We start from the raw sequence: 13,296 nt of genomic DNA, 5'->3' as shown, positions 1-13,296 counted from the left end.
TTTTTTTTTTTTTTACTGATTTAATTTAGATTACTGATTACTAGCAATCAATCTATACAAATTTTGTATTTCTTCCTGATTTAGTATTGGAAGATGGTATATCTATAGGAATTTGTCCATTTCTTCTGGGTTGTCCAATTTTTTGGCATATAATTGTTCATAATATTATAATCCTTTGTATTTCATTACTTTCAGTTCTTTCTCCTCCACTTCTGCTTGTATTTATTTAAGTCGTCGCTCTTGTTTTTTTGATGAATTTGGCTCATGGTTTATCAATTTTGTTCATCATTTTGAAGAACTGACTCCTGGTTTCATTGATCTTTTCTAATTTTTTCATCTCAATTTTGTTCATTTCTGCTCTCATCTTTATTATTTCCTTCCTTCTACTAGCTTTGTGCTTTGTTTTTTTTCCTAGCTCTTTTGGGTATAAAGTTAGGTTGTTTATTTGAGATTTTTCTTGTTTCTTGAGGTAGGTCTGTACTGCTGCGTCCGAAAGATTTTGTACTATTGTGTCTTTTTATTTGTCTCCGTGTATTTACTTTGTCCTTGATGTCTTGTTTGACTCATTCATTGTTTAGTAGCATGTTGTATAGCCTCCAGGTAGTTGTGTTCCTCCCACATTTTTTCTTGTAACTGATTTCTAGTTTCTTATTGTTGTGGTTGGAAAAGATCCTTGGTATAATTTCAGCTTTCTTAAATTTACTGAGACTTCTTTTGTGGCCTTAACTGATCTATCCTGGGGAATTTTGCACATGCACTTGAAGAAAATGTGTATTCTGCTGTTTTGGAAGGAATGGTCTGTATGCATCTTTTAGGTCCATCTGGTCGAATGTGTGCTTCAAACCTACTGTTTCCTCGTTCGTCTTCTGTCTGGATGATCTATCCATTGATGCGAGTGGGTAATAAAGTCCCCCATATTACTGTATTACTGTCAATTCCTACCTTTAAGTCTGTTAATATTTGCTTTATTTATTTAGTTGCTCCAATGTTGGGTGCATAGATACTTAGAATTTTTATATCTTCTTGTTGGGTTGATCGATCCCTTTACCATTATGTGGTGCCCTTCTTTGTCTTTTGCTACAGTCTTGGTTTTAAGGTCTGTTTTGTCTGATAAAAGTGATAGCTGCCCTGAATTTTGTTTTGTTTACTTTCATTTAAGTAGTATATGTTTTTCCCAACTTTCACTTTCAGTCTGTGTGTATCTTTAGGTCTGAAGTGGGTCTCTTATAGGCAGCATGTATATGAATTGTTGTGGATTTGTATGTGGATGTGGGTGTATGTGGATTTGTTTCTATATCCATTCAGTCAGCCTCTGTCTTTTGATTGGAGCGTTTAGTCTACTTAAAGTCGATAGGTATTTACTTACTGTCATTTTGTTAATTACTTTTTGTATGATTTTGTGTAATTCTTTGTTCCTTTTTTCTTCTCTTGCTCTTTTCCCTTGTGGTTTGATGTCTCCTTTAGTATTACACTTGTCTTCCTTTCTTTTTATTTTTTTGTCTTTATTAGAGGTTTTTTATTTGTGGTTCCCAGTAGGTTCATATGTAACATCTTATGTGTATAGCAGTCTTTTTAATTTGATGGTCACTTAAGTTTGAACACATTCTAAAAGCAGTAAATTTTTACTTCCCTCTACGTGTTTTTTGATATCTTACTTTACAGCTTTTTATTTAGTGTATTTCTCAACTGATATTTGTAGATATAAGTGATTTTACTACTTTTGTGTTTTAACCTCCATATTAGCTTCATCAGTGATTAATCTGTCTTTACTAAATGTTGGCTTTTACCTGTGAAATTTTTTCTTTAATGATTTTCTTCTAGTTTTGGCCTTTTCTTTGCACTCAAAATAATCCCTTTAGTACTTCATATAAATCTGGTTTAGTGGTGATGGACTCCCTTTAACTTTTGTTTGAGAAATATTTTCTTTTTTCTGTTCTGAATAGTAGCCTTTCTAGGTAGACTGTTCTTGGTGGCAGGTTGTTTTCTCCTCAATACTTTGATATATCATGCCATTCCCTTTGACCTGCAAAATTTCTGCTAGAAAATCAGCAGATAGCCATTTGGGGTTTTTCTTGTATGTAACTCTTTTCTCTTGCTGCCCTTAAAATTCTTTCTTTTTATCAGTATGTTTTGCCACTTTAATTATGTATCTTGGTGTGAACCTCCTTGGGTTAATTTCACTAGAGGTTCTCTTTGCCTTCTGGATCTGGATTTCTGTTTCCTTCTCCAGATTCAGGAAGTTTTCAGCTATAATTTCTTCAAATAAGTGTTCTGCCTCCTTTTCTCTCTCTTCTCCTAGGATCCCTATAATGTGAATGTTACTGTGTTAGATTATGTCCCTGAATTCCCTTAACCTTTATTTAACTATTTGTTTACTTTTTGCTGTTCAGCTTGGGTACTTTCTATCGCTCTGCCTTCCAGATGGCTGATCTGTTCTTCTGCATCTTCTAATCTGTTGATTCCTTCTTTTGTATTTTTTTTTAGTTATTGAATTCTTCATCTCTGACTGATTCTTTTTTAATATTTATTCTCTCTTTGTTGAACTTCTCATTGAGATTATCCTGTCTTAAGTCTACTGAGTGTCTTTATGACCATCACTTCGAATTCTTTATCAGACATATTGTTTATTTCAGTTTCATTTAGCTCTTTTGCTGTAATTTTGTTCCATTCTTTTATTTGGGACATAGTCCTCTGTCTCTTCATTTTGTCTAACTCTCTGTGTTTGTTTCTCTGCATTAGGGAGGTCAGCTACCTTTCCTGGTCTTAAAAGTAACGGCCTTGTATAGAAGAGGTCCTATTGTGTCCTATAGCACAATTCCTCCTAATTACCAGAATCAGGCACTCCAGGGATGTCTCCTTTGTGGGCTTACTATGTGCACCTTACTGCTGTGTCTGCATTGTGATTGCCTTCAGACCAGCTGGCTTCAATGACCTGTTTTCTCTGTTGTGAACACACTGGGCAGTGTTGGTCCTGAGCTATTGTGAGGCCTGGCTGGGGTGGGGGGGGCTCCTAGGTGGGCAGGGTCAGCCTTTAGACTATATGTCTGCAATTAGCCTCTCTGCCACAGTTGTAGGCTCACCCAAAAGCAGGGCCCACTTCCTCAACAGCCAGTGCTTGAACTATGGGTGTGCTAGTGTTTAAGATGATCTGCCCTTCTCCCTAGAGCAGGAGTCACTTTGGAGTGATACTGGGTTCTGCTGGGGCCACATGCAGGGTATGGCCAGGCAGGAGCTGTTTTGAAGGGACACCTGCTGAAGTGGGTGGGCTGGGGGGGGGGGGGGGTGTCTGCAGGTGAACACGGAGGTGGGGCATGTGTTGCTAGCAAGTTGGAGAGTTTTAGAGCTGGTTCCCGCAAGTATCTGGCCATCTGGAGTGTTTGGGGGAAGAGAAGTGGTGCCCACCACTGCCTTTGTTCCTGGAGAAATCTCCTGAAGATTCCTGCCCTGACAGCACATGTTCTGAAATTAGTAAATAAAACTTAATGTACACCCCAGACGCCTTTCATACTGCTGCTTTTGTGTTGTGTCTCAGCCAAGTCATTTAGAGTGCTGGCTCTTTGAGAGGACTCAGTTTCCTTGTACTGCCTTGTTTTCCCACAGTTAAGTCTGCTGGTTTTAAAAGCTCCTGTGGGTAACTAAGCCCCATTGGTTTTCAAAGCCAGATGTTTAGGAGAACTTTTCTTCCAGTGCAGACCCCTAGTGCCTGGGGTGCCTGGGCTCAGGTCTGATCCTACTTCTCTGTGCTTGTGGTGTCTCTCTCATTTTTGGTTAGTTTTGCTTGGAATTTTCTTCCCAACTATGTCTCTACCCCCTTATCATTTTCCATGTGGTTTCTGTACAATTAACCACGGAAGGTGTGTGCTTCCAGTCTTGAGATCATTTTCAGAGTTAGTTCCATAGATGTAGTTGTTATATCACTGTGTCTGTGGGACAAGGTGAGCTAAGGATAATCCTACTCTGCCATCTTTTCTAAATACTCCCCCACCATTGTTTCCTGTATCCTACTTCATTACTAGTTCAGTTTCTTTGAATGTGTTGATGTATTTCAGCAAAGATCTACGAGCAGTAAACGTGTGTACTGGTATTCTGAAAAGATCTTTGTTACTCCCTCACTTTTAATGACAATTTAGCTAGAAGATAATTTGATACTGATATCTTTCCTCAGTATACTTAGTATCCACAGTCTCCACCACTTAATGTTGCTAGAAAGAAGTCCATCGTAAGTCTGCTGCTCCTTGGTAATCTATATTTTCTCTCCCCCAGATTTTACATTTTTCTTGTTTTCTTTGACTTACGCTAACTTATTACAAACTGTGTAAGTGTGGATTTATCATTATTTCTTACTGTTGAAGCTGTTTCAATAGAAGGATTTGTGTCCATTATTAATTTTAGAAGTCTTAGCTATTATCATGGGAATAGTGATTCCTTTTCTTCATCCTTTTTCTTTTTCCTTTTTAGAATTCCTCGTCTTTATATTTTGAACCTTCTCATTCTGTCTTCCCCACTGTTAACTTCTCTTAATATTTTCCATCTCTTCATTCTCTCAGTGCTATATTCTGAATGACTTCCTTAGATCTAACTCATTCTCCAGTTCTCTCTTCTGCTGTGTCTGGTCTACTTTTCAACATCTACATTATTTATTTCAACAACTGTATTTATGATTTATATAACTCCAGTCTCCTGTCCCTAAATCTATGTGGTTTTTTTCCCACACTCTTGTTTTTTGTTTTTATCTTTGTTTTTTTGTTCTCTTTTGTTTTGTTTTTGCCTAATGGCTTTTATTCCTTTATTTCTTTGAACATTTAAAACACTTATTTTTATTTATTTTTTATTTTTTATTTATTTATTTTTTTAAATTTTTTTAACGTTTATTTATTTTTGAGACAGAGAGAGACAGAACATGAATGGGGGAGGGTCAGAGAGGGAGGGAGACGCAGAATCTGAAACAGGCTCCAGGCTCTGAGCTGTCAGCACAGAGTCCGACGCGGGGCTCGAACTCACGGACCGTGAGATCATGACCTGAGCCGAAGTCGGTCGCTTAACCGACTGAGCCACCCAGGCGCCCCTAAAACACTTTTTTTTAAATCACTTGCATGTCATTCTGTTATTTCTGTCGTTCTGTTATATCTGACTATCTGTGGTACCTCATCTCTTTGTGTGGTTTGCATTTTTTTTTTTTTATACTATAAGCTTGTTTTATGTGGGAATTATTTCCTTTGGAGACCATAGGTGCCTTGGGTTGTGGAAACATCTTTACAGAACGATTTCAGATTGGCCTTACAAGAGAGGGTTGGATTTCGAGCACTATTTTGTCTCTGTGTCTCTCTGAAATACACACCATGCATTCAGAACCCCACTTGTACTTAGTGCTAGGTTTTCAAGTTTACGGTTTCTCATGGGTGACTCTTTTAGCTCCTGTGATGAGAGCCAGATACCAAGCTTCCCTGCTGTTCCCTGGGAACCAGCACACATATTTTTTACGATTTGTTTTACCGATGAAATGGCATCTTGTGACTCTGAACTTTATGCTGATAGCTTGGATCTAACATCCCGTTCAGTGGAAGCCTGTGTCTGAGACTTAACTTCTGACTCAGAAAGTAAATCCTCGGCCACCCAGTCATTAAGATCTTTCCTTATCGGTCTCAGTTTCCCTTTGCATATAATTCTCTTTGCATATAATACATCTTTAGTTGTGACTTCCTTTCTCTATATCTGGCCCCTGGAGACTTTATTGATGTCTAGATGAGTTATGTGTTCTTCATATAATTCCCTGTATTGTTACGTTTTTTCAGAATTCCTGTAGGTTGAGAGTAGGGCTGGTGCGCCTTCCATATCTGTTTAAATCACCGTATTTGTCAGGCATATTACTTCTCTAATGAAGAAAAAAAAATAGAAAAAGTTTTAAAATGTTTAAAGCAATGTTTTATTTTAAGTAACCTTTTTGTTTCCCCCATGCTTCTCAGTGCTGAATTTGAAGAACCACATAATTATGAGGCGACAATTTCATATCTGAAACACTCTGGCAACTCCATTAACCTGTGCACCGCAAAAGAAATTGCTGATTGTAAGTCTGCTAAGCCAATTAATACTGTAACCCTGTGTGGCATGAAAATGCAGCAAAAGTGGCATTTTCCCTCTAGCTAACTATGAGTTTAAAAATTCACGGCCATGCTGGTCCACCATCTCCTTTCTTCCCCGCCCCCGCCCCCCCCCCCCAGTCTGGTCTCTTAAAAATACAAATAAATCCATTTGGGCATCACTGCTATCTCACAACTCCTAGTGCTGCCTTCTCTCTACCCTTTCTATTCTCTCCTTCACCAATCTACTTAGACGCCTTGCCTTCTATAGATATGTGGGAGGGAAAATCAAGATAGGGCAATTCATTTTTCTTCCCTCCCCCTCCTGTAGAAACTTCCTCTCTCTTCTTCTGGTGTCTTTCTTGAACTCCCCTGGTAACTCTGTGTGTGGAGAGGGAGATAACAGACTACGAGAATTAGGTCCCTGTGTTTAGTCTGAATAGCAGCAGAGAATTCATTTAATGGATCTGACCACTGGTTCAGAGCTACGTCTTCCAGCCTCTGGTGTTGCCGACAAAGCTCAGACCTCTCTAGGAAGAAAGAGACCCTGTCAGGTAAGAAAATGAACAAGCAGGAACTCGTAACATTTCTACAAGTTTCTGTGTCTTTGTTCTGCCTATAGGATCAGCCCATTCTCTATAAAAGGCACAAATATTTGTGTCAGAATGAACACTAATATTACTGAACCTATACTGTGGGCCACAGTTCTGTGGTTCTGTGTGTTCTCTGGGCTCTCTGTGTACATCCTTGCTGCTACAGCAGTTTTATTCGCCCACTTTTTGAGACCGGAAACTGAGTACTGGAGAGATTGAGTTGTACAGGGTCACACAAGGAGTATATGGTAAGCTCTACTGTGAAACAGGCTCAGGCTGCCTCTAAGATGCCTGCTCTTTGCAGTGTTTTTCTGCTTCTCACTCAAGAATGTTCTTGCTTCCCTGGAGAGAGGGTTAAAGAGAGATCATCTGATTCAGCCTCTTTATTGTATGGAGAAAAGACCCAAGGCTCTGGGAGAAGTCATTTGCCTGAGGATACAGACAGAAGAGGTTTGTGGAGTAGGAGTTGGGATCCCATTGAAATTTCGCTTCCCTCCCCCAGGAAATAAAGGGTTGAAGAACCTCTTTCTGACTCTTCGACTGGGCAACGTTTTGACTCTTCCCTATGGCTTGTAAAATACTAACCTCAAGAAAAGCAACTCCTTTCCCCTCTCACCTCCATAAGGCAGGATTGTTCCATTCTTGCGGTGTCTGGGCACCAACATCAGAATATGGCTTCTCAAATTCTAACATTTAAAATGTGAATCACCTGAGGATCTTGCTTAACATATTCTGGTTTGGTACCTCTGGGGTTGGACCTGAAAGTCTTCATTTCTAACAAGTTCCCTGGTGGTGCTGATGCTGCTGGTCTACAAACCATGCTTTGAATAGAAAGGCCGTGGGCTCCATTTGGACTAAATTCCAGCTGCACGCCTTTCTACAAGGGCTCACAGGGCCATTTAGATGCGGCAGTCAGAGCCTATACGTTCTGTCTCTGGATACGTAAGACCTTCAGAATGTCCCCCTCCCAAGTGGTTGTCTGAGGTTCTGCTTGGGTCTCGTCCCTAAGTCCCAGGACAGACTGGGCTGCAGAGAGAGCCGCTCATGGGGGGTGGTATAGGTGTGGTTTGGACACCTTGTCATGAAGGGTGAAGGTGCATATTGAAAATGAGAAGCTGGAGGTCTACATTTGATCTCCTCAAGCCACACATGTTCAAGGTGAACCTGCCAGGGGACATCACCTGAGGTACCCACAGAAGGAACCACTAACTCAAGCCTCTATACAGTCTTTCCCTGAGGGTTCTTTGTGTACTTCCCAAAGAGGCAGGTGTTTATGACTGAGAGAGAAAGGGCTCAGAAAATAAGTCACTGATTCAATGGAGAGTAACAGAGCATAGGATAGCCCAAAAGGAGCAAGGTGGGAGACAGGTGAGGGTGGGGAGGGTGTCCCTTGCCAGAGAGAATATCCTGCTGGGAGGTAGGGTTGACCTACCAGGGCCCGAGAAGCTGAGGAACTATAGCCCGGGGTCAAAAGGATCTTGTTACATGTCCCCACCCCTTTCCTTGTTCCTCTTTAAAGAGCCAACCAAGGTGAAGTTACCCTATGGGGGGGGGGGCCCCCCCGGGAAGGGGGAGGGGAGGGGAGGAGATGAGCTCTTTTACTTCCACTTGTACTTACTCATTTGACTCTTGCCCCATTTATTTTCCGTTATCTTTATACCACTTAATGAATGATATTTGAACCTCAGTGTCTTCATCTGTAAAATGGGCATAATATTTCCTTTGTGGAGTTGTTCTGAGACTTGGGTAAAACAAGACATTTGAGGTCAAGTGGAATTGTGCTCCTGGAAAGATGGAGCATATAGACTTTTCCCTATTCCCCCTGCTAAGTACAGCTAGAACAGTCAGACAGTATATGTAAAACAACCATAAGAAAACTGGAAGACTCTGAAGGTAGAAACAAGAAGGTGGACCCGCTAGAGACCCGAAGACCCAAGGACGAGTAGGTGGTGAGTTCCTTGTGTTTTCTTCTTGCCTCATTTATCTCAGAGTTGGAGGTGAAGAAGTTGGCAGTCCGGAAACACCAGTGAGCACAAACAGAAAGAGGTGCAGCAAGAGCCTGTTCTGTCTAGCCAAAGGACCAGAAAAGGGGCAGCCTAGAAAAAACAGAACGCCTCAAGACAATAACTGTTCCTCTCCCGCCAAACGTCACAGAAAAAACTGTGGCTCCGTCCTACCAGCCAGTGCTGACTGGGGAGCCTAAGACACCCTCATGAGGCTGCAGTACACATCCCAACAGCTCTGCTGAGGTGGTATCAGAGAAAGTCAGGTCAGAAGCTGGGACTTCCATCCCTGCCGGGAGTAAAAAAACCCTTCACCTACAGTGGACGTCCGTGAAGACCACGTGGGGAGCTTGTATTCCAGTCTCCCGCCCATCAAGCAATAACAAGGTGCCCTTTCTTTTCCCTCTTGGGATGGTGTTAGAGAAAACCTAGCGGAGAGTCAGGACTTGGACAACTACCCAGCAGTAAGGATGCCAAATGAGGAATAATAGCAAGCACTCCTACCACTCCCAGCCTTATCAGCAGAAGCTGAGTGCGGAACTGGAGTGCCCAGTCCTGCCCAGCAGTCGTGAACAACCTTTCCCTCATCTGCGTTATCAGGAGGCCAGGAAGTGGGGAACCTAGATGTGTTCCCTCACCCGACAGAAAAGAGTCACCCCCATTTCTGCCACCGGGAAAAACCAAATAAAATAGAAGCTTCCAATAATATCCAGAGTCTCCTAACATAATACTTAAAATGCCCATGGTGTCAGTAGAAAAGTAGTCATCATACCAAGAGCCAGGAGAGTGTAAACTTGAATGAAAAGAGGTGATCAGTAGATGCCAACATTGAGATGACTGAAGTAGTAGAATATTCTGACAGAGACTTTAAAGCAGTTAACAAAAATAGTTCAGTGTTGGGGCGCCTGGCTGGCTCAGTCTGTTGAGTGACTCAGTCCTGATTTTGGTTTGTGGGATCAAGCCCCACTCCAGGCTCTCTGCTCAGACACCGTGGAGCCTGCTTGGGATTCTCTCTCTCTCCCTCTTCCTCTGCGCCCCCCTTTCTCTCTCTCTCAAGATAAAAAACATTTAAAAAATGCTTGAGTAATTATGCACATGACTGAAACACACACAAAAAAATAGTTTTATTTTATTTTTGGAAGAAATGGAATGTCTCTGCAAAGAAATGGAAGATGTAAAAAAAAAAAAAAGAAACAGAAACGTTAGAAGTGAAGAATACAATAAAAAATAAAAAGCTTACTGGATGGGCTCAGCAGCAGAATGAGGAGAAGAGAAGAATCCATGAACTTGAAAGAAATGATAGAAAGTATCCAATCTGAACAGCATGGAGAAAAGCGATTGGGGGAGGGGTGATGAACAGAGATTCAAGGACCTGTGGGACTATGACTTAAATTGTAGTACTGGAAAGATTGGGGGAAAGGATGCTACTGAAGAAGTACTTGAAGAAATGATAACTGAAAACTTCCCAAATTTGGTAAAAGGCATAAAAGATTGAAGAAGCCAAGAAAACCCCAAAGAAGATAAACCTGATCTACACAAAAACATAATCAAACTTCTAAAAATAAAAAGTAAACCTCTTGAAAGTAGCAAAGACATGATATATTACCTATAGGTGGAAAACAATTTGAATGACTGAATTTCTCCTCAGAAACCTTGAAAGCTAGAAGGAAGTGGCACAACATTTTTCAAGTGCAAGAAGAAAAGAACTATCAATCCAGAATCCTATTACCAGTGAAAATATCCTTGAAGATTGAAGGGGAAATCAAGACATTCTCAAATGAAGGAAAACTAAGAAAATTTGTTAGAGCAGACCTATCCTGAAAGAATGGCTAAAGGAAGCTTTCTAAACAGAAAAGAAATGATAAAAGGAAGGATCTTGGACCATCAGTTCAGGAGAAAAAACAATGGAAAAGAATACAAATGTGAGTAAATGTGACACACTTTTCTTCTTTTGAATTTTCTAAATTATGTTTGCTGGTTGAAGCAAAAACTGTTAACATTGTCTGATGTAGTTCTAAATGTATATAAAATAAATATGTAAGACCATTATAAGGAAAGGGTTAAGGGATGTAAAAGGAAGTAAGGTTTCTATACCTTACTTCACATTAACTGATAAAATGTCCACACCAGTAGACTGTGATAAGTTATGTGTACATATAGTGTAATCCATAGAACAACCACTAAAACAGGTGTACAGTGAGATATAATTTAAAAAACACTACAGATAAAAAAAAATTCAAAAAAATGCTCAAGTAACCCATAAGGAAACAGGAAATCTCAGAAGAGCAAAAAACAGAATAAACAAAAAATAAAAAATAAAAGGCTGACTTAAGCCCTAACATATCAATGATTGCATTAATTACATTAAATGTAAATTGTCTAAATATGCCAATGAAAAGAAAGGGATTGGCAGATGTAAATTTAATCCAAAGAATGTAGGTATGGCTATACTAATAACAGATAAAGTAAACTTCAGAGCACAGAAAATTATGAGAGATTCAGAAGGACATTATGTAATAAGAAAAGGGTCAATCCATCAAGAAGACAGAACAATCCTAAATGTGTGTTCACCGAGCTCCAGAGCTGTAATATATGCGAAGCAGAAACCGAAAGAAGAAATAGACAAATAGGCTCATAGTTTGAGACTTTAACACCCCTCTCTCCACATTGACAGAACACCTACTCAGAAAATCATTAAGGATACAGAAGAATTCAGCCACACCATCAAGCAACAAGATCTAACTGATATCTATAGAATGCACAACAGGAGCAGAATACATATACTTTCAAGCACCTGTAAACATATACAAAGATAGACTATATTCTGGCCATAAAACAAATCGCAACACATTTTGAAAACTTGAAATCATAGTGTATTTTCACAATGTAATCAAACTGGAAATCAGTAACCAAAAGATAACAGAAAACTCTCTAAACACTTAGAACCAAAATCACACCTTTCTAAGTAATCCATGGGTCAGAAAGTCTCAAGGGTGGCCAAAATATATATTGAACTTAATGAAAATGAAAATATATAAAAATCTGTGGGACATAGCCTGAGGAATGCAGAGGAGAAATTAATAGCACTAAATGTTTACACTAAAAAATAGGAAAATCTTTAAATCTAAGATCTTACCTCAACACAGAAAAAGAGAAAAATAAATCTAAAACAAGGGGAATGAACAAAAGAAAGATCAAGAACAGAAATACATGAAATTGAAAACAGAAAAGCAATAGAGAAAATCAATGAAAGCAAAAGCTTGTTCCTTGAAAAGATCAATAAAATTGACAAATGTCTAGCAAGAGTAACAAAATAAGAGAGAAAGAAGACACAAATGAACGATATCAAGAATGAAACAGAGATACCATTACAAACCCTGCAGACATCAAAAGGGCAGTAAGGATATTATGAACGATTCTACACGTCTAAAGTTGACAACTTGAAGAAGGAACAGTTCTACAAAAAGCTCACAGTACCTCAAGTAACCTAGTATAAATCATTTGAATAGCCCTGTGACTGCTAAGGACTTTGAATCCATAATTTTAAAACTCCCCCCAAAAAAGCTATAACACTGTGTCAACAATACTTGAATTAAAATTTTTAAATAAATAAATTGGTAAATAAAAAACTAAATTCCCAAAAAAGGCTATCTCAAATTCTAGGGACTTTTCACTGGAAAATTCTGTCAAATGTTTAAAAATGAATTAACATCAATTCTACACAGTGTTTCCAAGAAAAATGGAAGAGGAGGAAACACTTGCTGATTCATTTTAAGAAGCTGATGTTACCGATACCAGACCTAGACAGAGACCACAAGAATAATACTGCAGATTAACATCTTTTGTGAGTATAGTCAGAAAAATCCTTAGCAAAATATTAGAAAATAGAATTCAGCAAGATATAAAGTAGAATTATACCATAATCAAATGTTGTTTATTTCAGGGATAAAGCTGGTTCAATATTCAAAAATTAATCCATGAAATCCTTATTGACAGCCTAAAGAAGAAAAATCACAATCATCTCAATCTGTGCAAAAAAAGCATTTGACTGATTCAACACCCATTATGATAACTTTTTCCTCAGAAAAACAGGAATAGAGAGGTACTTCCTCAACTTGAAAAAAAGCATTTGCAAAAAAGCCTACAGCTAACATGATGCTTAATGGAGAGGTACTGAATACTTTCCCCCTGAGATTGGCAACAAGGCAAGGATGTCCACTCTTAACTGCACCTATTCAACATTTGCTAGAAGTTCTAGCCAATGCAATAAGTCAAGAAAAGGAAATGAATGGTATACAAATCAAAGAATTAAACTGTCCTTATTTGCAGATCACAGGATTGTTTAGGTAGAAAATCCCAAGGAATCTCCCCCCCCCCAAAAAAAAAAATTCTTAGAACTGGTAAATGAATTCAATAAGGTTACGGGATACAAAATGGACATTAAAAAAATCCTATTTCTATATCCCAGCAATGGACACAATAAAATCAGAAAAATTCATAACATTTACAATTTCTCAAGGAAGATAAATACTTAGACTAACAAGATGTTACAAGACCATCCCCTCTGGGTTGCATAGCTCAACACATAGCTCCAAGGTTTTCTGAGGCTTTGCCCTTTTGTAT

General features: G+C 39.1%; 1 protein-coding gene across 2 annotated transcripts in view; it reads left to right on the top strand.

Annotated features, from left to right (window-relative positions):
• The window catches only part of FYB2 (FYN binding protein 2), a 129,655-nt gene that overhangs the window by 67,117 nt on the left and 49,242 nt on the right, over nt 1-13,296 (top strand). For both annotated transcript variants that reach the window (XM_040470375.1, XM_040470374.1), the window contains exon 5: nt 5,964-6,064. In XM_040470375.1, coding sequence (XP_040326309.1) covers nt 5,964-6,064 — 101 coding nt within the window. The remainder of the gene's footprint in view (nt 1-5,963; nt 6,065-13,296) is intronic.

Source organism: Herpailurus yagouaroundi, unplaced genomic scaffold (genome assembly GCF_014898765.1).
Source record: "Herpailurus yagouaroundi ecotype Mexico unplaced genomic scaffold, PumYag 77, whole genome shotgun sequence".
Taxonomy (NCBI): Eukaryota; Metazoa; Chordata; class Mammalia; order Carnivora; family Felidae; genus Herpailurus; species Herpailurus yagouaroundi.
The sequence above is the reverse complement of the archived record's forward strand: the minus strand, read 5'-3'. Positions and strand labels throughout refer to the sequence as shown.